This window comes from Typha angustifolia, chromosome 13 (genome assembly GCF_048772165.1).
Source record: "Typha angustifolia cultivar Huaian chromosome 13, ASM4877216v1, whole genome shotgun sequence".
Classification (NCBI taxonomy): domain Eukaryota; kingdom Viridiplantae; phylum Streptophyta; class Magnoliopsida; order Poales; family Typhaceae; genus Typha; species Typha angustifolia.
In genome coordinates this window covers 439006-464956 of record NC_133251.1, presented here as the reverse complement: position 1 = coordinate 464956, position 25951 = coordinate 439006, and the positions used below count along the sequence as shown (strand labels likewise).

Genomic DNA, 25951 nt, shown 5'->3' with positions numbered 1-25951 from the left:
CTTCTCCTCCACCGCTATGATAACTACTCTGATCTTAGAAGTTAGAAGTTTCCTCCCTCTCTTCATCTGCAAATACTTTGATTTCAATCTCTTCACTAGCAACGATTTCGTCGGAGGTCGACCGTGGAGTCGGCAAAAAGGTCTGGATTTTTGTTTGCTCCTCTCAAATTCTAAGGACAATTTTATTTTACCCCCTCTGTTTTGCCTTATTTTTATTTCGAAATCGACGTCTCCTTTCTACACTTGTTATCAACTAAACCCCTGCCATTAATTTTCATCACAGAGACTAGCTAGTTGGATTTCAAGTTAAACTAACACAAATTACTAGTATAGCTTTAGATATTTATATCCATTCTGTCAGTAAATCCGACCCGTGAAAAAAAGAGTCAACGACTTGAGGAATGGAAGTTATAAAATTTTAAAAGTTTTCGGTTGGAATTATATAAAAAAGAAACCTAATTTTCAAACGGTGGGTATGCATCAATTCAAGCAAGCATCAATCTCAAGTAGATACAAAGAAATACAAACGAAGCTGCCTTGGTTATTCGCTAAATTGACAGAATGATCTTAATGGCGTACGTCTCGCTCGTTGTTTAATGCCCGAAAAGAGCAGGTTATTGACTTTCTATTTATTAACAAGAGTGGCTAATTATTTAAGGGTATGCAAGTCAATTCTTCCTCAAGTGGATACAACATGATCATTAGTCTAACCGCGTACATCTCGCTGATTAATTAATTAATAATCTCTTTTTTTAATGCCAAAAAAGAGGAACGTCAATTGACATTTTATTTTGAAACAAGGAAATACCGTTTACTTATTGCCTTCTTAAACTCCACTCTGCAATCTTGATTTCTACTCATCAAGAGTTTGGGGTTTGTTTACATGTCACCTCATAATTAAGAACTCTTTACTTTTAGCATCAGTAGAGGAAATTAAATTAACTTGCGTGTTTCCTATACATATACCTAGTTAATTTCCCAAAACTTCTCTTTGGATGGTTCCGGTTTGGAAGTACTTTCTTCATCTGATCAATTAATAATATATACTTTTTCCTATGGATAATTTACACTCTAATTTTTTAATATTTATAAATTAAATTTTATAATTTTACTAAAAGTGTGTAGAAAGTATTTTAGTGCGAAATTTAAACTAACACCATTTGAATTATCTACGAGTGTATAGAAGTGTGATATTTAAACTGGCAGGAGTTGTCAACTGGAGTGCCAGAATGGTGATCGACGAGACGAAGGCCGTAGGCGAAAGAAGACAATTATCAAATGCAAGACAAAGCCCTCGAGAGATTGAGAATGCTGAAACTTTGTTAAGGGAGAGAGGCATACACGACTGGTAGGCTACGATTTCACTGATGGAAGTCAAAGCTGAAGAAACATGAAATAGATATAAAGTTTCTGAATTCGGTCCATGATCAGGTCAGATGCAATAGGGTACATGATATCCGGTGCATAATTTACCGAGTCCCATCTGAAATCCGGAGGTCTACACACCTATGGCTGTATGCATCTCGGTCCCTTCTTCTATTCCCAACGAACTAACTAATATAAATCTAGGACGGATGCAAGACTACAAGTGGACTTGTGTGAGAAATTTGATGCCCAACTACGAATTTTCTGGCTCGCTCAAAGTCTGCTTAGTAGCAATGAAGAGTCTGGAGCCCACAATCCGAGCCTTCTACTCGGATGAGATTAATATGGACATCAATAAAATAGCCGAGATGATGCTGCTTGATGGATGCTTCATTCTCCATCTACTGCTAAAGTATTCCGAGGGGCGCATGAGAAAACACAACAGATGAATATGACACGCAAGTTATCGGTAGATGCTGGATCTGGAACTTGGTGAGATATGATCTGCTGCTCTTGGAGAACCAAATCCCTTTCTTTGTCGTCATAATCTTATTCGTACTGCTTTATAGCACTTATGAACCAGAAAATTTTGATGAGGCAGGAAATCATAACATAGCTTGTGGCCGCTGTCTATTCAGCAGAATCCATCCAAGCAGAGCAGATGCTTCCTTCTCTACCAGATAGTAAACCATCTGCTCCATTTGTTTTACATGTCAATACCTCAATGCGCCCCGCCAACGAAATCCTCCGAAAACAAACTATACGAGGACTCACCTCACTGGACACCTAGTGCAAAGGAGCTTCATGAGGCTGGGGGTCAAGTTCAAGAAGAGTAAGAATGCCAGCAGCTTCTTGGACATAAAGTTTCACAGAGGAGACCTGGAGATCCCACCTCTTGAGGTGAATGATTACAGCAACTCTCTGTTTCGGAATTTGATCGCCTTCGAGCAGTGTTACCCTGCCACACGTTGTCAGATAACCTTTACTGTCTACTCTGCTTTCTTTGAATGCTTACCTCAACACTCCTGAGGACGCGAGATTGTTGCACCTGACTGGAATTCTCACCAACAGGATGACCACTGACCAAGACGCAACTCATTTCTTCAGCCACCTATGCAGTCGAGTTCATTATGCTTCTGACGATAGTTACCTCAGAGACTTGTGCGTAGATGTGAACAAGTATCGACTGTCAACATGGCACAAGTGCAGGGCGATCCTTGTCCGCAATCATTTTAGCAATCCTTGGTTGATCATGTCCTTGTTGGCTGCCATTTTCCTGCTCCTCATCACTGCTGGACAGACCTTCTATACAAACATTTATCTAAAAGTACGTTTCACTATATGCAAAACTTTTAAGCCGCTACACTAACAATACTTAATAGAAGTTTAGAGGAACAAATAAGAGATCGAAATCCAAGTGTTTGTGGATGAAGAGAGGGAGGAAATATTTATCTTCTGGGATAGGATTATGACTTATGAGAGCGGTGGCGCAGATGGGGAGGTTTGAGACAGAGGTCGCCATGGCTCTCCTTGTTTCGATGGCCTTCGAAAGAGAGCCGCTCTTCTTGGGTATTTTTTAAGTCATTTTGGATTAATAAAAGCCCATGGGTTAAGTGGGCTGTATTAGCATGGCCCCAACTATCTCAGTTCTTATAGAATAATCACCATTAATATTGTTCAAAATACACCAATTATTGGATTCTCTCCAGAATCCCATTCCCTTTGTTCCTTTAAATCACTGTCAACCCAAAATACTGTAGCTCGAATTCCAAAGCTAGATCTGTTTTCCAAAATCAATTTACTTTCTAGATGATAATATTTTTAAGTCCTTTTCTTCGTTACTTTGAGAAATTGTATCCCACGAAGGACCACTGGCCTTAATTATCAAAATTAATTACTGGACATATCAATCAAGTTGATACTAATTGGTTTCTCACCACCATACACATGGCCTGCTCCCCTCTACATGACTGTTGATATATAGCAGTTAATTACCAGAACAGGAATAACTAATCAAGATTCTCATAATTAGATAGTAACACACATAATTTTTTATTACACACCAAGGAATAATATAATAAGATTGTCTTGCAGATACAACTAATAGCAACAGTACAGTGCATCAAATAAACCATACATTAAACAAGCAAATTAGACTTAATAACATAGCACAAGAGCAGTATTATTGCTTCTAATATCCATGAACTACACATACCACGTTGCTTCAAACAACTATAGATATCTATATTTAAAGAGCATCACACACAACTTGATGGTTTCAACTTCAGATTCTCCTCTTGCATTTCTCCATGGCTCTTGGTGCTGTGACAGATATCCAAGTCAACGAGAATGGCCAATTGAGGAACAAGTAATGAATGAAGAGATTACTGACCGAGTCCTTTGGCTTCTGATCCTCTCATTATCCTCAAACGCTTGCATGACTCTACAAACATTCTGGATATTGATTCAAGAGAGGTCAAATTTTAATACTAGAATTAGGGTCAGACGGGTACTTTACTTTAAAGATCAAACGGAAAAGAAAATTCTTTCTTACTCCCAAGGGACATCGCCGACGAGCATCCAGTCGCCGTCTCTATCTTCGTACGTCGGCACGAACTCTGAACCATTTAGAAGATCCTTCAACTTGTTCTCATTCATGAAGTCTTTTCCTTTAATTCCTTGTGAATCAAAGTTGCCTTCATATTTGATAGAGATACATCATTAATTAAGTAGATTATGTTCTTAATTTTTAGGACAAGAATCTTAAGAAAAAAAAAGAAAAGAAATACTTATCATTATCCATTTCACAAGATCTTATATATGCAATAAACAAAGTAAACATTTTAGCTAACTTGGTGGTTTAGTTATTACAAACAGCGTGCATAAGCTTACAAAAAGTCTGAATAAAAGAAGAATGGAAGTGTTTTATGAGTAACTTTTTACGTACGTACTTATGGTGAAACAGCTGAACATTGACTCCAATGCGGTGGATAATTCCTGGTAACTTTTGTACATCTTCAAGTCCACCTTGCGTAGATAAGGTGCGCCGTCCATGCTGACCTTCACGAGCGATGCGCCGTTTAAGGACTTCTCACCTTCGTGATCTATCTTGCTCTTCTCCGCTTGGACGGTCATGATGTTCTTCCTATATGATCGGACCGGCGGCCAACCCACCACCTGTGCCCTAATATTCTCAAAATTTCCATAACAATAAAAATAAAATAGACTTTATTTTGTTCACACAAAGAAACACACACAATATTTTGAAAATTAGAAAGAAAGAGAACGTACTTGGGAGCGGGAGGTTTCTCAGGATCATTGACAGAAGCAAGAAAGTTAGCACTCTTCGCCTTCTCCGTCTTCTCGTCCTTCCTAGTCGAGAATTGAAGCTTTAAGTTTACCATCTCCCCGAAGCCTCTCTTCGCCTTCGCCGAGTTCTTCATGACTTCCCCATCACCCGGTAGCCCGAGGCGGAGCTCCGTCTCCTCAAATCCTAACCCGAAATTATCCGGCGCCATGCCGCCACTCGAACAACTCGACCAAATTCTCCAGCCCTAGTTAACTCTCTCTTCCTCCTCCTCCTCCTCCTCTCCTTCCCTTCTCAAAAGCTTAGTTAAGGTAGCAAGAGAGAAGAAAGGATACCAATAGACTATATATATATCCCACATATACATAGATAGCAACTTCAATAGTTGTATAGAGTTGAATGATATATAGAGTGGGGGCTCCCTTTGTCGTCCATTCCATGGTTGGCGGGGTGCATGGAAACGTGATCGGTTGGGCCAAATGAGTAACCGACACGTGTCGAGATAGAGGAGGGGCCGATTTTTTTCGAATATATAAGGATATTCTTCTCTTAATATGATATAATATAATATATTATATATGGAATAGATGCGTGGCAGTTGGAGAAGCAGCAGCCAATGGGAGGGCGAGATTCTGCTCGGCTCCTCGTGGGGCCAGGTCAACGCAGGTCTAGGGTTGGAGTAGTAAAGCATGTGCATGGGGTCAAAGTGGGGGGTAGTGTAGAACGGTTAGAATTAGAAGGCCTTTCTAACGTGGGTTTAGGTTGGCATTGTCGCCAAACGGTCGTCGAACCCGGTCAGCTCCTATATCGAGCTAGATTCGAAGAGTTAATAGATATAGTGGATAATATTAGGTACTTTGATGTCACTTTTGAAACCATGCATGCATATATTTATATATATATATATATATATATATATATATATACATATATGTATATGGTGAGTGCATTAATTAATTGGATGTCACTCAACTTGTCCTTAATTCGGCCACAGATATTGCTGCTGCTTCCGGTGGAAGCCCACATGACTCTCCTCTCTCTTCTTTCACTATATATATATCTGCAAAGCCCTGTTATATGAATGGAGATGGCACCAAATTCCAATTCAAACTTTGGCACGCATTTAAGGAAGCAATTAGTTGGATCTTATTAAGATTACACGTGCAAGTGCTCGTACAGGTCCAGACAACTCCACATGCACACGCGAATGCTTAATTGCTTCTAATTATACGTGGGTACGAATGTGTCTCGGAACACGCGTGTGTGCAGTCACTCACTCGATCGCTGGCAAAGACAAATGTGTAGGTCTTTGTTCATTATCTGCTGCAGTTACCACGTACATGCATCCTTGAGTTAACTACAAGATATGTTTGTATATATCTATCTAGTTAGCTAGCTCTAATATTTTCTAACTCGAGTGATTAAATTCTGTCCCCACTCGTGGGGGCCACTGAATGCTCGATCCATATGTGCATGCATGAGTGGATCAATCAAAGGGGATGGTGATGAACAAAGGAGACATCCAACCACAAGCTTTAAAGGGATTTGTACTGCCTTGGCTGGCATGAAGGGGAATAGGTTTGTTTAATAAACATCTAGTGGACGTGTTGTGTTGGCTTTGTCTACGTGTAGAATCTAACGGAGGAGATAAGTTTTTCTCCTGTCTCCTAAGCTTTCTTATGCTAACTCATCAAAATTACAATTTCTCCTCAATCCACTTATAATATTATTGATAAAAAGTCCAAAACTAATTCCTCCTCCTCATTTTTGTTTCTTTTTCGTTTTAAATGGTAAGACCAAGCACACTGATTCAGAGAAAAGTAGCAGTAGTGTACATCATCGGTGGATGTTCCATTAATTATTTAATTTCCTAGCTTGGTGTCATTCCCACTCATACATGGACCAGAAGTTGGACAAGAAGTCAAGCTATAGTTGGAGCATCATCATCTTGCCACTAATTATGTCTATACACGTGGGGATTGCTACATGACCATGGGAGTGCCCAAAACTCAAAGCTTTGCCTACAAACTCACAATAATAATATAAAAATAAATTAAAACTTTTAATTTATTATATATATATTCTAACACCGAAAAAAAAATCTAAGAGAAAAGAACTTTTTTTATTAATTAAAAAAAAAAACATATCATGTGCATGGGTGTGGCCCCCCCCCCCCGAGATATATTATACCTTTGTGGGGAACCCAACATGAACCGCATGGCCCATGGGCCAAGACCCCACCCACATGCACCCAAGATCGAATTGCTAACAAGAATATATTAATATAGTCGATCGGACCACCCTCCAAGGAATTTTGTCCACCAAACCAAGGCCAAATGCCCAATCTAGTGGCCTGGCCTGCCCTACATTAGTCTAGCATGGCCCTTCAAATGTGCCCCCCCAAACCCCTCTCTACCCAAACTGTCACCGTCCCCACCTAACTCCATGCATAATAATGCCTTGAGAGAAAGAAAGTATAATCACATTCCCCTACCTAGATCGTCTACTATTAGTATATATATAGATGCAGACTAGCAGTTGTTAGTATTATATACAATTCCCTCTATATCTTCTCTCTTATATATGTAACATCTGTAAGCACATCACCTTGAGCAAGTTGCAGTTGCAAATAATGGAGCAAGAAGCAACCGAGTTGAGACTTGGACTGCCAGGAACCGGACCGAGCGGCCCAAAGAGGAGTTCGTCGGAGGTTGACTCGGCCGAGAGCCGTTGCGAAGCTAAGCCTGCGGCGAAGTAAGTCATTCTATGAGATGAGCATGATTCGTATATATATTAGATATGTGCGTGCGTGCTGCACGAGTACTGGAGAAGTGATTGCTTAACGATTATAACACGGCAGGGCTCAAACAGTAGGATGGCCGCCGATCCGGTCTTATAGGAAGAAGAGCTTCCGAGCAGTGAAGACGGGGCGAGTGTATGTGAAAGTGAGCATGGATGGAGCTCCTTATCTGAGGAAAGTTGATCTCAGGCTCTATGAAGGTTATAAGGAGCTTAGAAATGCCTTGGAGGACATGTTCAGCTGTTTTTCTCAAGGTACGTAGGAGGATCGATGGTATTGCCTCATATTAGTAGACAATCTGTTATATGTATGGAAACTATATGGCAACTTATAGTCTTGATCTTTTATCATCTTTTATATCAGGAGAAAACTTGATGATGGATGGGGATTATGGTTCAGAATATGTAGTCACGTATGAAGATAAAGATGGGGACTTGATGTTAGTTGGAGATGTTCCATGGGAGTAAGTAGATTGTTTGATGAGAGTGTTGGATTTTATTTTATGGGCTTTTATGTTGACATCCCTCTTCTTTCTCTGTGCTCTTCTGTAGGATGTTTGTCTCCTCATGTAAGAGGCTAAGAATAATGAGAGGCTCTGGAGCAAGGGCCTCTGGATCAAGCCACTGAAGGTAATGGAAGACAAAAGGAGATGACATGAGCTATATATGCATTTTCTTTTTTGTTGCTTCAAGTTCAAGAGAAGTTTCTGAGGTAGAATGCTTGATACTGAAACCAACCATTAGACACTTTCTTGCGTATTATTCAACTGTATAAAGGAGACTTGCTTGCCATGTGTAAAAAGATTTTGAACAAGTTCATGATGAGCGCAGGAGAAAAGATAAGCAAAGGAATCATATCAGTCATACATTTCTTGTCTTGGAACACCTGTGCTATTCTTCTAAGACATACAATATTATTGATGGGAAGCTGATTGCTTAGTTTAAGTAGGCAAAATTATTTGTTAAATTGGGTTGCACAAGAGAATAAACACCAATTGCATTGTTATCATTTCAGCATAACCAGAGGAAGTAAGCAAAAGAGAGATTATCAGCCTGATGACATAGGCATCCTCTTTAAGTTGGATTCTGCATTGGCGAAAAAGAAAGATAAATTTTTTTTATAACCAACTGTGAAAGATGGTGTCAAGCCAATCAATCTGGATGACTGAAAGAAGCAAAGAAGGCAAGGCTTCCCATGAATCCACCCTCCTCAAAAAACACTGCTTATCAATAATTTAATTTCTTTATTATTATCTACATAAGAAAACCTCTGTATGTTAACACACATTATGCACACAAATAAATAAAACACATCCAATACATCACTTAACCTGATCTGTCATATAGCATGAAACAACAAAAGAACCCCCACAATGAAGTATTGTGAGTAGTGAATGGTCGCCATAGTAACAAGAATAACAGTATTGACCTTTGCCGACCCAACCTTCACTCTCCATACGACCAATTGAGAAAAAAAAAATTACAGTGAGTTCTGCATAGTAGGCTCTGTAATCACCCCAAAAGAAAAGATGAAAGTAGAAAAAACATTGCTTGCAGAAGGTTCATGATGTAAGTAGTAGAGCCTAAGCTCAGGAGTAGTTGCTGGGCACGTGCAGATGAAGAGCTCAGCCTATAAAGGGGCATTTGGTTCGGGCTTGATGACAGAGGCTTCTGACTTGCAGTCGGAACGATGGATGAACATCTCGAGGAGAAATGACATTATGTAAAAGGCCCTGGACACAATGGATGGCAGTGTTGTCCTAATACCTTCTTCCATGAACACTACTAGCTGCCTTCCTGCACCATCATTTGACCAGTTCCCACAGACCTGTTGCTTGCTTGCACCCTCAATTTCCTTCCCATCTATACATATGAATAAGATCATAAGATATAGAGTAAACATGGAACCATGCAGTTGGCAGCAATCCTGTGCAATCTGAGGAAGAGAAGTTTCCTTGTAAGAACAGAGAATAAAGGAAAAACGTTCACATTGAGAGGTATGGAGAAGAGGCTAATTTTTTTTAAAAAAAAAATGAACATGTACATCTGCAAGTTTTTGCATATCAGTTCAGCATGCACACAAGTAGAAATCCATACCAGAAACAAACTTATAGACTTAAATCTCATAAATCATATTGAGAGTTTGACAAAGTGAGACTAGAGAAACATATGCATAACAAGCTTTAGTAATAGGCTTTTAGTTCCGTTCAGAAAGTGGAGAACTAACATAGAACATTCTAATTAAAGAACTCTGAGTCATTCCAGTGCTTGAGATGATGAACTTATGGCGGCAGCAGTAATATATTCTTCGTGACTTGAGCTACAAGCGAATCAACATTGATATTCCATTGCACATCCATTTTTCCAGAACAAATGCAATGCATTTTGCTCCAGGTCCATTATATCCATTAGCAGCTGTGAGTATATTAGCAGGAAATTTCTACCTATGTGCAAATCAGCTTTTGAATCTCTTTGTAAAGTCACTCCCCTTCTCACTTCCTAAGTGCTTCAAAGATCATTCTTTGCAACAATATAGCATATGTTGACCCATTCCCATCCCGCTTCGAGCAACTAGGGATCTCAGTAACTCCCAAACCAAAAGATGTTTATTGCAGGATGAGTACCAAACACTCTAAATGTCAGATGATTAACCCAATTCTATTGTTCCATTTGGAAAAGACGTTTAGGCTATTGTTCTTAACTTCCAATGCCCCATGAGATTTTCTCTGAAATGGCATGGACATATTTGCTTGTAGGAGGAGTTGAACTCATGTCAAAAAGCAAAAGAATAGGAGCAGAGGCAAGAATCAAGTCGGTTAGGTTACTTAAGGCTGCAAAAGACTATTACTGGATAAATAATTAAAAAGCAGAATTGTTGTGTGTAAAAAGTAGAAACTAAACTAGAGGAATGAAGCACATACTGAGTAAAAGCACAGTGGATACACAATATACATAAGCATCTCTTGTTGCTACCTCTATAGGTGGGGATGGATTATTGGCTATATGTTGCACCACAGAATCAGTAACACATGGCCTGCTCATATTGCGTGACATTTGGTAAAAGAAAAACCAAAGATTGAATTAAGTAAGTCAAGCTAGCTCTAAAACATGAAACAAGTATACCAAGCTACTTGCTGGGAAGAAAAGGTCACCTCTAGCATAAGAATGGGAAATTGAAACATGACAAATTGGCAACCTAACAACACGATCTTATTCTCAAGGCTGATCAAAGAAAGCTTTCAAGAAACTTAGTATTGGTTCAGAAATCCTACGAAAGGGGAAGATAATACATCTCTATACATAAACATCCAGGACGATAGTATGTCTTAGAAAGTTAATCAACAAGTTGGATGAAAACAAACTATACACAAGTCGCAGTAAGACTAAGTAATGAATGTTCACAGGCAGGCTAAAGATGAAATACGCAGAAGGATCTATATCAAAAAGGATGATAAAGAGTTTGCATAAATAAATGGAATAGAAATCGCACGCATTCTTTCAAAAATACACATTCTTAAATCCTCCAATATTCAAGCTTAAAATCACAGACGAATGCATTAGTTACCAAACCAAGAAGGGACGCAATTGCAAAAAACGGAAAATTGTCTAAATATAAGAGACACAAAGGTTCCCCTCACAGGCGTCGTCCTTCTCCTGCGCCTATGCAACCGGGCACGTGTACTCACCAGAGAGGCGGCGGAGCCACGCCGGTAGCGCCGCCTGTGGTAGTCCGCTGAGGCGATGACCCAATGGCGCGTCTCCGGCGGCCGCGTTGTCCGTAGATCGGAACGACCCGACGGGGAACGTTTGGGGAGTAGGGGGATGAGATTCGAGCGATCGGAGAGGATGAAGAAGAAAATCTATTACAATATCTGGAATAGGTGGTTAGGTAAGTAGGTTAGGTGTTCCTTTTTCCAAATATCCCCTGCAGTAAGGTGTATATTGTGAGAACCCACCATAACTTTTGCAAATTACATCAGATTTTGTGTTTATTCTTTTTATTTGATATATATTATTTTACGTTTATAAGATATGGAGAGCTTTGCATGATTGATCTAAGTTTTGTACTGGAACAATGCCTATGAGACTACGACGTGCTGACTCGTATAATGAACCAATATTTATACTGCTCCATTATATATTAAGGAACAAGTGAAGATAAGAATAAGCCCTTCTAATTTATACTACTACGAAGGGATGAGAGCATTAAGAAGGAGAAGAGTTGATCTGAGTGAGCTATCTATTTATTACCTTCTACAGACTGTTGAACGGGTCATCGGATTGGATAATATTTTAATGCAGGCAAATATTAATTATCTACTTACTTTTGAAAGATTGAGATGAGAACTTTAAAAGCAAAATAATAATAATAATAATAATAATAATAATAATAATAATAATAATAATAATAATAATAATAATAATAATAATGGAGATGAGAGGAATCCATCTTATTATATGATATTAATAATGACATCTCGATGGGTTAAGTAGGGTTGGATTAGCTTAAACTTATTAATTAAGCCGTCGGATGGCACTGGACCACTCCCATCACCGGATGGAATATCCCATTGGGCCGGCCCGTGTTGGTTGGACCACTTAGCTCATGGGCTCCAATTGAATTGAAGAACGACGGGGCTTCTGGAAAACTCAGCATCCATATACGATGATTTAAACTAATTGGTAAAACTTTCTTGGTCGGTCGAAGCCGTACCGGCGGTGAGGGAGAAGCAAGCTAGAAGTAAAAGCGTAATTCCTCTGCACACCCACGACGAACCCTAGATGGACCCGGTCCGATCCCGGAGCTCTCAAACACCTTCCCCCTCCCACTCCGCCTCCGCCTCTGCCTCCAGCGCCGTCCATCACAAGCGCAAGTTTCCCGGCGCCCCCGGCCCCTCCGCCGCCTCTGCCGCCGCACCCTTCTCTCTCTCCGACGCCGGTGCCGTGACCTCCAACGACGACCTAGACAGCATCAGCGCCCGCGAGGAGGAGGACGACGACTCGGATGAGGAAGACGACGACGATGACGAGGAAGACGATGACGATGACGAGGAGGAGGAGGACAACGACTCCATGAGGACATTCACCACCGCACGCTTAGAAACCCCTGGGGGAGGAGCCGCCTCTGGTAACCCTAGGAGCAATAAGCCACCGAAGCCGGAGAGTAATCCGATTCCTAAGGTCGAGGCTCCGGGTAGTGGAGCAGCGGAGATTGGTGGGAAGGATGGGAATGCCGCTCAATCAGGACAGCAGAATGCCGCCAATGCGGCGAGCTTGATGCCTGGGATCGTAGTGAAGGAGGACACAGTGAAGGGGATTTTTACCGAGAATATACAGACGAGTGGGGCTTACAGTGCCAGGGAGGAAGGGCTGAAGAGAGAGGTAAAACATTCTGTTATTTTGTTGGAAAAATGATTTTTTTTTTTTTTCGGTTTGTTGTGTGCGTGTGTGTTGAATTGTAGAATTGGCTAAAACAATATACAGAGTCATAAACTGCTTCCTGAAATTCCTTACGGTGAAACCTACTTTTGGAATAAAAGAAAATCTGAAACTTCTAGCTGTATTGCTACTAAATACTTTTAAATATGGTTGAACCGATTGCTCAATCGAGTAGATGTTGACAACCTTGGCACATAGGCTACAAGAAATTGTAAAATTAGCTAAACAGTTTACAAAGTCATAAACTGCTTCCTGTAATTCTTTAAGGTAAAACCTATGTTTGGAATAAAAGAACATCTGGAACTTCTAGTTGTATTTCTATAAAATAGAACTTACATCACCAAAAGCATGTGTTCTATTCTATTATAACAGTGGACGAGATATTTTTCTCTTCATATCACATAATTGAATATAGCGTAATTATTTAAAGGAAAAAACCATGGAGCTTACCTGCAAAAGTGTATGTATTTTGGTTAACACTGCAATTAATGTTCCCTTAGTCATGGTTAACTTGAAAGGGTATGAAATAAAAAATCTGCTAGTCAAAAGAATGCTGACATCATAATGTCTGTTCTTTCCTAATATGTATTTGAATAGTTCTTTTTACTCCCAGGAAGATGCTGGAAGACTTAAATTTTTGTGCTATGCAAATGATGGAATTGACGAACATATGATATGGTATGTTTTTTAGTTGATCCCCTTCTCCTTCCATCTACTGTTCCTCTCACTAAGTTTGAAGGCTCAGCTGTATAGTACTTTATTATATATTCATAATCTCAATGTATTTGAATGTTATTGGGAAGTACCTGAAAGTTTCAACTGAAATTGCACATTTGTAATTAAGATTTTGATTTTCTTTCTTTAGGCTTATTGGATTGAAGAATATATTTGCTCGGCAACTTCCTAATATGCCCAAGGAGTACATTGTTCGCCTTGTCATGGATAGGTAAAAAAATCTTATTTCTTTTGTTCTTTCTCGAATAAAATTTCCGACTTCTGATAGATAGGTAGAAGAGGCTGAATCTGTTCTGTTCTGTTCTTGTCATTATGTTGAGGAATGAAGAACTAACTTGAGTTCTCTGAATCAGAATTCAATATCTTGCCTATTCTATGCATCTAACTAAATTTGCATTTTCTTTTTAATTGCTGCAGAAGCCACAAGTCAATGATGGTTATCAGGCATAATTTGGTTGTTGGAGGCATTACATACCGTCCCTATAAAAGGTGAAGCTGATGATATATTATTATCATATTGAAAATGTTCTGCATTTTAACCTGGTTGGTCTTTAGATAGCCTTGAGACTCTTTAGATAGCCTCTCTCTCCAGCGGGATGTCTGCTATTTCTTTTCATGAATTGCGAGATATGTAATTATCAGTGTTTACTTAAACATATTTGACCTATCTATGACCCTTTTTTTCTCTTGCTTTTATCAATTAAAGGATTTTTTGTGTGGTTTTACAGTAGATTTTTAGTGAGGTCCATGTGAGCAGCGCATGAGTTGGTCTTTACTTGTCTAAGAATGCATAATTGATAATTTGCATAAGGAAGAGGGGCTTGATAATTCTGAAGTAATCAGTTTAGGGCCCAAGTACCCTGCAAGTTTGGGCTATTTGTTTCACCTCCTGCCCTCCTCATATCTTTTGTGAGATACAACATTTGTAAATTGATGACCTAGGCCTTTACCAAACTAAACAGAGAATATATATGCTCAATGTCTAAGATCTGATTTCTGCGGTCCAACATTCTTTCTTTTGGAGAACCATGAAATAAGTATCATCTGGTGGGGATAGCGGCGGCTACGATGGCAGCGGCGGTGGCGGCAGGGGGTTGCAAGAATGACAGCGGCGGACGCAACGACGGCAGTGACAGGACCACGCAGGGGCTACAGCGACGGCGGCGACGACGATGGAGATGGGCTGCGGCAGGGGCAGTGGAAGCGCTAGCAGTGGTCGCAGCAGCAGAGATGGCTGCGGATGGGCGGTTGCGATAGGAAATTGCAATAGCGAGTGACTATGGCAGGGGCTGCAGAGGCGGGAGCAACAACAGGGGAGGCTGCGGCGAGGTGCAAGGGCAAGGACGGCCGCGACGAGGCTGCAGCGGCAGGGAGTGCAGCGACTGGTGGGGTTGGGGGGGTTGTAGCAGCAATGGTAGGTAGCGACGGTGGTGAAGATGATGGCACGCCAGAGCAAGGGTCGTGGAAATCGGCGGCGACGTTGTCCGTGGAGGTCAGCGGCAGCGTCGGCGAACAGAGAAAGATGGGATGATATATGTGAGTGACAGCTGAGGCTAAAGAGGAGGAAGATGACGATGGGTTTGGATCGGGTTGGTTCGGTTGGAGAAGATTGGGTTTAGTTAGATGGGTGTGGGTTATGGGTAAACGGGTCGAGTTTGGGTAGGTATCCACCAATTCACTAAGGCTAAAAGATGGGCTAGGTTAGGCTGGTGGGTTTAGTTGGTTAGTGGGCTTTGGGTTTTGGAATGATGAGAGGTAAGTTAGTGGGTTAATGGGTTTAGGCTTTGGGTTGGTTGGGATTAAGTTAAGAAGGTAGATAAGATAGGTATTAATCCTAAAATTATGGGAACTAATTCTCAAAATTATGGAAACTACTCCCTAAAATTATAGAAACTAATTTCCAATATTATGGAAACTACTCTCTAAAATTGTGGAAAGTAATCTCCAAGATTATAGAAATTAATTCTAAAATTATGGAAACTAATTTCTCAAAATCAAGGAAAAATAAATAAGGAAAAAAATTATCTTCTAAATTTCGAAATTTTTGAATTTAAAATTAAAGATAAAGATGAAACAAATAAATTGAATTTTGGAATTTGATTTTTTTTTAAGAGACGCTCTCTTATTTTTATTTTTTTTCAATAGACGCTCTTTCTTTTTCTTTTTTCTTTTGATCTAAAATGAGGAAAGAAAATTTATTGAATAAAGCTTACTTGTGATGATCTCCTTGTGTGGAGATTTGGTGATGGTAATGGTTTATTGTTTTCCTCGTTGAGGGTGATCTCCTTGCGTAACTCAGATCCTAATGTTATCGAGCGATGGATCTCATAGCAATCTGGTGTTCATGGAGTGATTGATCTGACGAAAAAAAGATGAGGCGTAACGTAGAATCCAGGCGGTGGAGCATTCATAAACTAGGAAACGATCTGCTCTGATATCAAAGCTGATGCAGGACAATGTAAAAAGTTCGGAGAAATAATCAAACCCGTGAAATCCACCAATCGGGTGTCGAAATCTTAGAAGGTGACTGGTCACAACCCTCGTTAAGCCAAAGGGCCACGGGTTTTAGGGCTATTTTCGTCTTTTGTCTTTTACTTTATTTTACCTATATTAAGGTTTGTAATTATCTTTTATGGGTTAATAAATATTTTGAGAGCTTTTACATATTGAGTGTTTGTTGGTGGATTCCAACGTCGGTGGATTCCGACACCCCGATTGGTGGATTTCACGGGTTTGATTATTTTTCCCTACTTCTTCCCAACTCTGCAATCAAGACGTTGTCCTACATCAGCTTTGGTATCAGAACAAATCATTTCCTAGTTTATGGACGCTCCACCGCCTAGATTCTATGCTATGCCTCATCTTTTCTTCGTCAGATTAATTGCTCCATGAACACCAGATCGCTACGAGATCCGTTGCTCAATAACATTAGGATCTGAGTTACGTGAGGAGATCATCCTTAACGAGGAAAACAATAAATCATTACCATCACCAAATCTCTACACAAGGATATCATTACAAGTAAGCTTTATTCAATAGATTTTCTTTCCTTGTTTTAGATTAAAAAAAGAAAAAGAAAGAGCATCTCTATTGAAAAAAGAAGAAGAAAGAGCGTCTCTGAAAAAAAAAATCAAATTCCGAAATTCAGTTTATTTGTTTCATCTTTATCTTTAATTTTGAATTTTGAAAATTTTAAAATTTAGAAATTCAGATTTAGAAGATAATTTCTTTTCTTATTTATCATTTCTTAATTTTGGGAAATTAGTTTCCATAATTTTGGGATTAATTTCCATAATTTTGAGGATTAGTTTCCATAATTTTAGGGAGTAATTTTCATAATTTTGGTAATTAGTTTCCACAATTTTAGGGAATAGTTTTCATAATTTTGAGAATTAATTTTCATAATTTTAGAATTAATACCTATCTTATCTACCTTCCTAACTTAATCCCAACCAACCTAAAATCTAAACTCATTAACTCACTAACATAAACCTCTCATCATTCCAAAACCTAAAGCCTACTAACCAACTAAGCCCACTAGCCTATCTTTTAGCCTTAGTGAATCGGTAGAAACCTACCCAAACCCGACTCGTTTACCCACAACCCACACCCACCTAACTAAACCCAATCTCCAACCAAGCCAACCCGATCCAAACCCATTGTCATTTTTCTCCTCGTTAGCCCTAGCCGTCACTCATATCCATCATCCCATCTTCCTCTGTTTGCCGACCTCCACAGACGATGCCGCTGCTGATCTCCACGACCCTTGCTCTGTCGTGCCACCATCTTCACCACTGTCGGTGCCTACCGATGCAGTAGCCACACCCCCCCAGCCGCTGCAGCCGTCCCTATCGTTGCACCTCGCCGCAACCTTCCCTGTTGCTGCTCCCCGCCACTACAGCCCCTGCCGCGGTCACCTTTGTCGTAGCCACCCGCTGCTGTAATTTCCTATTGTAGCCATCTCTGTTGTTACTTCCGTAGCCCATCTCCACCGTTGCCGCCATCACGCTGTTGTTGCAGCTCCTGCGTGGTCCTGCCACTGCCGTCCCTATAGACACTACTGCCGTCGCTGCTTTATTCCGACCACGAAGCTCTTCTATTCCTAAATTCTCAGAAGAAACTAAATTCAAGATATGCTCGTTGGATTGAGTTCTTACAAAAGTACACTTTTGTATTCAAATATAGAGCTGGGATTGAAAATAAGGCGGCTTATGCGCTTAGTTGAAGGGTTAACCTTCTGTCTGCTTTTAGTATCAAAGTCACTGGGTTTGACAAAATGAAGGAGGATTATACAACTTGCCCGGACTTTAGCGAAATCATTCTCACTTTGCTGACTGATCCAAATTTAGCTTTGGACAGTTATTCCCTCCAGGACGGCTACTTATTTAAAGATAACAAGCTTTGTGTTCCCCGTACGTCCGTGCGTGACTTCCTTGTTTGGGAGATTCATACCGGTGACCTATCGAGTCATTTTGGATGTGATAAAACCATTGAGGAAGTGGAGCGCCAATTCTATTGGCCAAGTCTCAAGCGTGATGTCGCAAAATTAGTTGGTCAATGTAGGACTTGTCAATTAACAAAGCACAGAAAACAAAACACTGGACTTTACACCACGTTACTTGTACCTGATCACCCGTGGCAGGACGTTGGTATGGATTTTGTCTTGGAATTGCCTCGCACATATGGAAAACATGATTCAATCCTCGTGGTTGTGGATCACTTCTCTAAAATGACTTATTTTATTCCTTGTGCTAAGACCTCTAATGCGTCACATGTGGCCAAATTGTACTTTGCCTATATCGTCAAGTTATATGGTCTTTCAAAACTTTTGTTTCCGACTGAGATATTTGTTTTATGAACTATTTTTTAAAAACCTTATGGCACATGGTTGGTACAAAATTAAAATTTTCTACTATCTATCATCCTCAAACCGAGATTGTTAATCTAGTTTTGAAAATCTTTTGCGCTGTCTCGTAGGTGATCATAACAAAAATTGGGATGCCATTTTTTCTATAGCCCAATTTGCATATAATAACTCCATTAATAGGTCTATTGGCATAAGCCCATTTGAAGTTGTTCATGATTTTAAAGCACGCAAACCTTTAGATCTATTGTTTATGTCATTTCATTATAGAGTCTCTGAGTCTACCGAAGTATTTATACATCATATTCATTCTTTGCATCAAGAGATTACTAAGCGAATTGAGACGAGTAATCGTTAGTATAAAATACATGTCAATTTGCACAAACGTGCCAAGGAGTTTGATGTTGGAGATCATGTTATGATTCGTCTCAGACCCGAATGATTCCCTTCAGGAGCCGTTCGGAAGTTGTATGCCCGTTGTGCAGGACCTTTCCAAGTTCTGAAACGTGTAGGTGCTAATGCTTATGTCATTGATATTTCTCCTGATTATTGCATTAGTTGTACTTCTAATATTGAGGATCTAGCAATCTACTAACCACCTATACACATCCTCATCGAACCCTATGCTACATCTACTACCATTCCAAACATCCCTGCTGTGCCACATACTACTCCTTTCCCATCCACATCACAAGAAAAGATAGATACTATTTTGGATGATCAAATAACATCTACTGCAAAAGGAGGGGTTCACCATTTTCTCGTTCGATGGCACGGGCGATCAGAGTCTGATTGTACGTGGATCACTCGCGAGAAGTTACAGTAGCTTGACTCTGACATTTTGGAGTACTATCAGAGCCAGTCGACTGGGTCGAGTTTCTTTCACCCTAAGAAAGTTGGTGGGGACACCACTTTTCGTCACGTTTATTTTCGTAGGCACAAAAGGGCTGCACCCGTGGTCTTTTGGCTTAACGAGGGTTGTGACTAGTCATTTTCTAGGACTATTTTCTTCTTTTGTTTTTTACTTTATTTTGCATATATAAAAATTTGTAATCATCTTTTATGGGTTAATGAATATTTTGAAAGCTTTTGCATATTGAATATTAGTTGGTGAATTCCAACGTCGGTGGATTCCGATGCCCTGATTGGTGGATTCCACGGATTTGATTATTTTTCCTACTTTTTCTTCCCAACTCTGCAATCGAGACGTTGTCCTGCATCATCATCTCACTCGAAGTGAGTTGTTTTGAGTACATTATCTCCCTTTATTATCAAAGATTGGCACCGCTCAAACAAGCATATCCATGCAATCCAATTGGTGGCACATTTTGCTTGGTAGCCTCCTTTTAAATATTCTTTTTAAGATATTTCCTTTTTGGAATTCTTTCTTTCAAGCTAGGAGGGACAAATGCTAATAGCCTCATTTCACTAATTTTTGTAGCACTGGGTATGTGCTAATAAGAAGTGTTATTATATTATTAGTCTGATGAGAAGAAGCATGTTCAGTATGGTGGATGAAAGAAGAGCATCAGTCTATTGATGATCTGTGATTTGAGGTTCAAATCTGTTATGTTTTAAGCTCAGGCCATTATAAGGTCTCCCAAGTGGAAGATATATTCTTTTCCTTTTCCTGCTCATCTGTCTTGTCTAATTTCCTGAGTTCTGACATATTCCACTGTATATATATATTTAGTATCGTGCTGCTGTATATATACTATTACATCGCTTTTTTCTTTTCTACCTTCTGGATTTCTGCATACTATATGTTTACATATTTTTAATAATTTCTTGTAGTCAAAAATTTGGCGAGATAGCATTTTGTGCAATCACATCAGATGAACAAGTTAAAGGTTATGGCACAAGATTGATGAATCACTTGAAACAACATGCTCGTGATGTTGATGGGCTTACTCATTTTCTAACATATGCGGACAACAATGCTGTCATCTATTTTATAAAACAGGTGCACTATATGAGTCTTGTTAGTTGATGTTTATAGTTATATTTTAACCCCTTTGGTTCAAATTGTCTTTGTTCCATGATATGATGTTGTGAAGCCATGAAGCCATAGGATGTGCTTTGTCCAGCATATTTCCTCGTCATAATTTACTGAAAATTGGCAAAACAGAGGCATTCATGACCTTATTTTGCAAGTCTTGTGAAATTTTGTGTTAGCATGAAACTATATGCTATGTCTCTCTGATCTCTCATGCACACACACACACACACACACACACACACACACACACACACACACACACACACACACACACACACTTAGAGACACACAAAATATACTTGTGTTCCACTTTACAGTTGCTTGACCATATATTCATCTATAAATTGCAGTAGTCATCCTTGTGGAATTTGATATTTTTATCTGTACCCTGCAGTTATGGTTAACTTTATCATTGAACAATTCCACATACTCTCAAAGAAAGTTCTTTTCTCAAGCATCTACTTACACTGTGCTGCACACATACATTGTAGGGCTTCACAAAGGAGATCACCTTGGAGAAAGAAAGATGGCTGGGGTACGCAAGTTATTTTGCAATTATGGATTCCATTTGTTCAAAGTTTGGTGACTGTTAAGTAATAATGAAGTTTACTGTAAATGTTTCTTTTTACATTTTCATTGATTACGTAGTGTACCTTAAAAATCGTGCTCTACATGCAGTCTCTGCCGTAGTTATTCCATCTACATTATGTTTAGCTTGATACCTTACTTATAGTCTCCTCCATAATGATTCCATCTGCATTATATTTAGCTTGCCACCTTGCTTACAATTTGCTTTCTCCAATACAGGTATATTAAAGACTATGATGGAGGAATATTGATGGAGTGCAAGATTTTTCCAAAACTTCCCTATACAGATTTGGCAACAATGATACGCAAACAAAGGCAGGTAAAGTGGAAAATGGTTACAATAACCAGCCCCGACGTGTCCATTTGAGTTCAATTATAGCTTATACTAAACAAACACTGCTCACTCAGAGTCTAATATCAAATTATCCTTTCATCTTGAACTCATTTGCATAGGTGTGAAAACGAATCGAATACGGACTAGATAGTATTCAACCCATATCTGGATCCATATTTTTAGTCCGAATGCAAATATTGGATGGATAACAAAATTTAAAACCATATTCTAACTAAAAGGATACAAATAATTTTCAGATTGAGGATCGGATCTTAAATAGATATTAATCGAATTTTAAACGAATTATGATTTTTTAGTTATATATAATTAATACAAAAATATTAAGAGTTTAGAAAAATAAACTTTTTGTATATCAAATATATATAAAATTAGAAAAATTAATCTCTATAAATAATATATAACATATCATTAATAACAATATTAATATTCACTAAGCAAACTAAGAACTGTAAATCATTCAAAAAAGTATGTGGGTAAATGGATATTCGATATCCGTATTCGAATCCGAAAATTATATCCGACTCATATTCTAATTCGTATCCAGTTTTTTTTTTAAAAAAAACTTTTATTCATATTCAAGTCCGTATCCGAATCGAGTTGGGTAGCGAGTCTGGTCGGAATTAATTTAACCCGTTTTCACCCTTACATCTGCATGATTCCAACTCTTATCCTTTAGCCCTCCCCCTCTCTTCTTTGACCTGCTATTGATATACAAGACTTTACCTGTATCTTGTTTGACGGAGACATAGTTGACACAATGACCAATTGAGTCAGCATGATCTCTGATACTTTTCTGAAAATTTTGAAGATAGAACAGGCCATGGACACCGATAGTTGACAAATGACAAGCCTTTTGCTATTTGGTTTCTTTTGTCACATGTAGTTTATTTAAATTATCATTTCAGTGCATCTCATATACTTATATTTTAATGCAGGCAATTGATGAGAAAATTAAAGATCTCTCCAACTGTCACATTGTTTATCCCGGAATTGACTTTCAAAAGGTTATATATATGGTCCTTAAGTCTGTACATATTGCTTATAATGATTTAGTAAATATAATTGATACTCATTTTCTCTATTTATTTTGTTTTCCGATGGAGATTGAAATAGTGAAGGCAGTCTTTGTTTGCGAAAAATTCTATTTATGTCTTCCATGGTTGCTCCTTTACGGCATATACCCAAACACCCAATCTATAGCATCTTGAGAATTTATCCTGCTGAGAGTATGAGGGATCATATGATGTGTGACACCATTGATTGTTTACTTAACTGATATAAAACAAGTCAGTAGGTAATTTTGGAATATGCGAGATGGCAGAAATGGACAAAAATAATATGGTGTTCTGAGGTATGCTTATTGGCATCCATGATGACCGTAGTTCAAGGTAGATTGGCATTGATACCAATTTTCAACTTTTGAAGCAACTTGAAGGTATTTCCAATTGCAGAAGATGGCTTAATGTAGGTATACCAGAACTCATCACCAGATTATGTCATTTGCTGCTACTTCATCTTTTTGTTTTTACATTTTATCTTAAATTTACTTGACCTGTTGTAAAATGTGGATATCTTAGTGAAATTTCAATGCTGGCCTCAAGTTAACTTGGTATTCAGCAGCCGGTACTTCAGTGAGATACTTATATAGTTATATGCTCATATAGAATCAAGATATCTATTGCTGTCCTATCTGAGCAACTGGGCTATCATCCCTGCGTCCTCTCAAGAGTATAACCATATTGCTGCGGAGCTTTTGGTATCTTATGATAATTTCAGACCATTAAGATTATGAGTAGAGAAGTAAAAGCTTTTAAGTGTCATACCATAAGGGGCCATGGTGTGACTGGCTTATGAAAATCTGGCTCAGTAAGCCTGTATGTTCTAAGTAGAAGGCTCAAAGTATGAACAGTGCAAATTATGCATTGCTTGACCTTCTTGAAGAGTGAGAATAGAACTGTTATGTCATACTTCTAACAAACTGCTTTAGATTGTTTCTGCAGCAGAAGCTCTGTTATCATGACCTTTATTGTATTTTAGCTCTGTTATCATGATCTTTATTACAGTTTAGTTGTTTATCATCTTGATTTTTTATCTTCAATTACCAATAAATAGATTCTAACAAAAAAATTTCTTCCTGTCCAGAAAGAAGCAGGTATCCCAAGAAAACCCATGAAACCTGAGGACATCCCTGGTCTCAGTGAGTAACACAGCTTTTCTTAGAAAATTTTCAGGTCGGACACAATGTTTCTTATGAAAGGGCTTTATTGCTAAATCTGATCCACAATAGGTTGCAAAGATATTTTCATTTGACTTGAATTTGTCTCCAAGAGAGAGAGTTTATTTGATTGCTATTCACCAATGAATAGAGGTGCATTCATGAACAAAACCCACTATATCCGTTAACCAAATGCCCCTATGAAAAAGATCAGCTGAACCATTCTCTGCTATTGGTAGTATGGTGCTGCTGCTAGTATCTAGTGTTGATAATATATTTGGTTGTTAATTACTTGTTACATTGATAGCAGTATATTATGCAATGTCAATGTTGCATCAATGGAAATACTTGCATTCTAGAAGCTAAAAGTGCACTGCAGTGTTACAATACTAGAAGAAAAGAATCTTTTGTTGTATTGAAATATAAGCAGGAAAATACAGTTGACTATTCTTACAATTATTTCTTCCAGTTTGCTCAGGAATTGTCATGAATTTGTTTTAGTCAAACAATTTTCTTCCTGCTGCTACTATATTTAACATGTTATCTTGATTGTTAATTTGATAAAAATGATATTTAAGAAACCCATTTTTCTGTTGCAAATGAACTTGTTTATATGAGCATATGCATATGATGTTTTCTTAGTAGCTATGTTGGAGGTCTTTACTAATATATAAAGAGCCTCTAAATACTGTTATGTAATTTCTAGAATATTGCGCACCCTTTTGCTTATTGATAATTTTCTGATTCAAGATTATATTGCAATGCAGAGGAAGCAGGTTGGACTCCTGATCAATGGGGACACTCAAGAATTAAGACAGCAAATGGAACAGATACCGTTGCCTATCGGCAACAACTGATAGTCTTTATGCGAGGACTTTTGAAGGCAAGTTTGGTGGATTGTTTCTCTTCCTTTTGTTCTCTTCTCTATGAGCTTAATCATGTTGTTTGCAAGTATGGTGCATTAAGTTTCTTCAAAACTGTTTTTTGTTATCTTTCAATCTTTCAATAGGATAAACATACACGTTGGCCATTCACATAGTATATCCTACTTTTCTACTGTGTCATAAACATATAGAATAAACATATAGCTGCTGACAGATGATGAATGAGCATCCAGATGCTTGGCCATTTAGGGAACCGGTAGATGCACGAGACGTACCTGATTATTATGATATCATTAAAGATCCAATGGGTAAGTAGCAAACTGTTTGTTCTGAAGACATGCTTGTATCATTTAAAAATGATTTGTGGGCTCACTTTCTTTACAGATTTGAGGACAATGTCAAAGAGACTGGAGTCAGAGCAGTATTATGTTACTTTTGAGATGTTTGTTGCTGACGTCAAGAGAATGTTTTTAAATGCTCGCACATACAACTCCCCTGAGACCATATATTACAAATGTTCTACGCGGTAAGGCATCATTGACTCTGCTGTTTCACATTCTTTTATCTTGCTTCTTTCTACTGTCATAACAAAATTATTTATTTATTTATTTTATGGGGGAAAATGACCCTTTCTCTAGCTAATTTCTCTTTCCTTCTTCGGCTGCAGGCTTGAAAACTACTTCTCGAACAAAGTCCAGGCACATTTATTTCAAACGTCAAACAAGAATTAGTAGGAACACAAAAATCAAGCTCTGCTTGATCATTTACTAAAAGTTGGAGAGTTAGACCTGCAACTGTAAGAAGGGACTTATGAAGTCGAGACATGTAAAATGTTCACCAAGTGGCTAGGTAACAGAGGCCGCTCCATTTCTTCATGTTGCAAGTGCTTAAAGATTAGCATTTTAGTTGACCAACATACTGCACTGATTATTAATCAGCATATAGGTCAACCGATACTGTTTCTGCCTTTTTCTGATGAGGTAAAGATTCTAGTGTAAACGAAACACGAGCCTTTATGGTCCTTCAAAATTCATCATTGTCTAGGATTCTCTACGCCAGATGTAACTTTTAGGAAGTACTGAATTGATTCATTTGGAAAATATCTTGAATGCGCGTTGCTGCAAGAGATAGTTTCGTATAATGTTTGATAAAATCAGTGGATTGCAGCACAGGTGGAACTCTTAGAATACGGCAGTATTTATGTTGCATTCATTCCATATGAAATGAATTCTTCCAAAGTCCAGACACCCATTGTCAAGGTAACTAGAGCCATCGTCTTCAAAGTAAACTCTTGCGGTTTCAATAAGCAGGAAGCTCGAGGAGCAGCACCCCTTACGTTCTGATACAAGTATTGTGGTATAGGGGTAAAAAGAGTGTTAATCTAACGAAATTTGATCTGGA

General features: G+C 38.7%; 3 protein-coding genes and 1 long non-coding RNA gene across 5 annotated transcripts; 2 read left to right on the top strand and 2 right to left on the bottom strand.

Annotated features, from left to right (window-relative positions):
- Window positions 1–3410: 3410 nt before the first annotated feature.
- Window positions 3411–5018, bottom strand: LOC140774136 (auxin-responsive protein IAA30-like). Its single transcript, XM_073117000.1, has 5 exons — window positions 4657–5018; window positions 4317–4549; window positions 3920–4061; window positions 3758–3819; window positions 3411–3687 (listed from the first exon to the last, which is right to left on the bottom strand). The coding sequence occupies exons 1-5, from the start codon at window positions 4881–4883 to the stop codon at window positions 3650–3652; spliced, it is 702 nt and encodes a 233-aa protein (XP_072973101.1). The 5' UTR covers window positions 4884–5018; the 3' UTR covers window positions 3411–3649.
- Window positions 5019–7304: 2286 nt separating this feature from the next.
- On the top strand, window positions 7305–8250 carry LOC140774925 (auxin-responsive protein IAA3-like). The gene is made up of 4 exons (XM_073118111.1): window positions 7305–7426; window positions 7533–7726; window positions 7836–7935; window positions 8024–8250. The coding sequence occupies exons 1-4, from the start codon at window positions 7305–7307 to the stop codon at window positions 8097–8099; spliced, it is 492 nt and encodes a 163-aa protein (XP_072974212.1). The 3' UTR covers window positions 8100–8250.
- A 521-nt stretch (window positions 8251–8771) lies between these two features.
- On the bottom strand, window positions 8772–11374 carry LOC140773845 (uncharacterized). Its single transcript, XR_012106533.1, has 2 exons — window positions 11158–11374; window positions 8772–9407 (listed from the first exon to the last, which is right to left on the bottom strand). It is a non-coding gene; the product is annotated as an uncharacterized lncRNA (long non-coding RNA).
- A 772-nt stretch (window positions 11375–12146) lies between these two features.
- LOC140774704 (histone acetyltransferase GCN5-like) lies at window positions 12147–25676 on the top strand. 2 transcript variants are annotated; one of them, XM_073117792.1, is made up of 13 exons: window positions 12148–12853; window positions 13524–13588; window positions 13776–13856; window positions 14063–14134; window positions 20304–20472; window positions 21000–21043; window positions 21316–21415; window positions 22387–22455; window positions 23594–23648; window positions 24434–24549; window positions 24765–24858; window positions 24935–25076; window positions 25218–25676. In XM_073117792.1, exons 1-13 carry the CDS (start codon window positions 12254–12256, stop codon window positions 25279–25281), a joined length of 1671 nt encoding a protein of 556 aa, XP_072973893.1. In that variant the 5' UTR covers window positions 12148–12253; the 3' UTR covers window positions 25282–25676. The 2 variants fall into 2 exon arrangements, with proteins under 2 accessions (XP_072973894.1, XP_072973893.1); XM_073117793.1 differs by lacking the exons at window positions 24765–24858; window positions 25218–25676 and having other exon boundaries at window positions 12147–12853; window positions 24935–25071.
- The last annotated feature ends 275 nt before the right edge of the window (window positions 25677–25951 follow it).

Coding starts and splice junctions, on each gene's coding strand:
- LOC140774136 (XM_073117000.1), bottom strand. CDS start 4,883: ATGGCGCCGGATAATTTCGGGTTAGGATTTGAGGAGACGGAGCTCCGC. Junction 4,550..4,656: donor GAGAAACCTCCCGCTCCCAA/GTACGTTCTCTT, acceptor TGAGAATATTAG/GGCACAGGTGGTGGGTTGGC. Junction 3,688..3,757: donor ATCAGAAGCCAAAGGACTCG/GTCAGTAATCTC, acceptor TATCTGTCACAG/CACCAAGAGCCATGGAGAAA.
- LOC140774925 (XM_073118111.1), top strand. CDS start 7,305: ATGGAGCAAGAAGCAACCGAGTTGAGACTTGGACTGCCAGGAACCGGA. Junction 7,727..7,835: donor GTTCAGCTGTTTTTCTCAAG/GTACGTAGGAGG, acceptor CTTTTATATCAG/GAGAAAACTTGATGATGGAT. Junction 7,936..8,023: donor GTTGGAGATGTTCCATGGGA/GTAAGTAGATTG, acceptor GCTCTTCTGTAG/GATGTTTGTCTCCTCATGTA.
- LOC140774704 (XM_073117792.1), top strand. CDS start 12,254: ATGGACCCGGTCCGATCCCGGAGCTCTCAAACACCTTCCCCCTCCCAC. Junction 23,649..24,433: donor TGAGGACATCCCTGGTCTCA/GTGAGTAACACA, acceptor ATTGCAATGCAG/AGGAAGCAGGTTGGACTCCT. Junction 24,859..24,934: donor TATCATTAAAGATCCAATGG/GTAAGTAGCAAA, acceptor CTTTCTTTACAG/ATTTGAGGACAATGTCAAAG.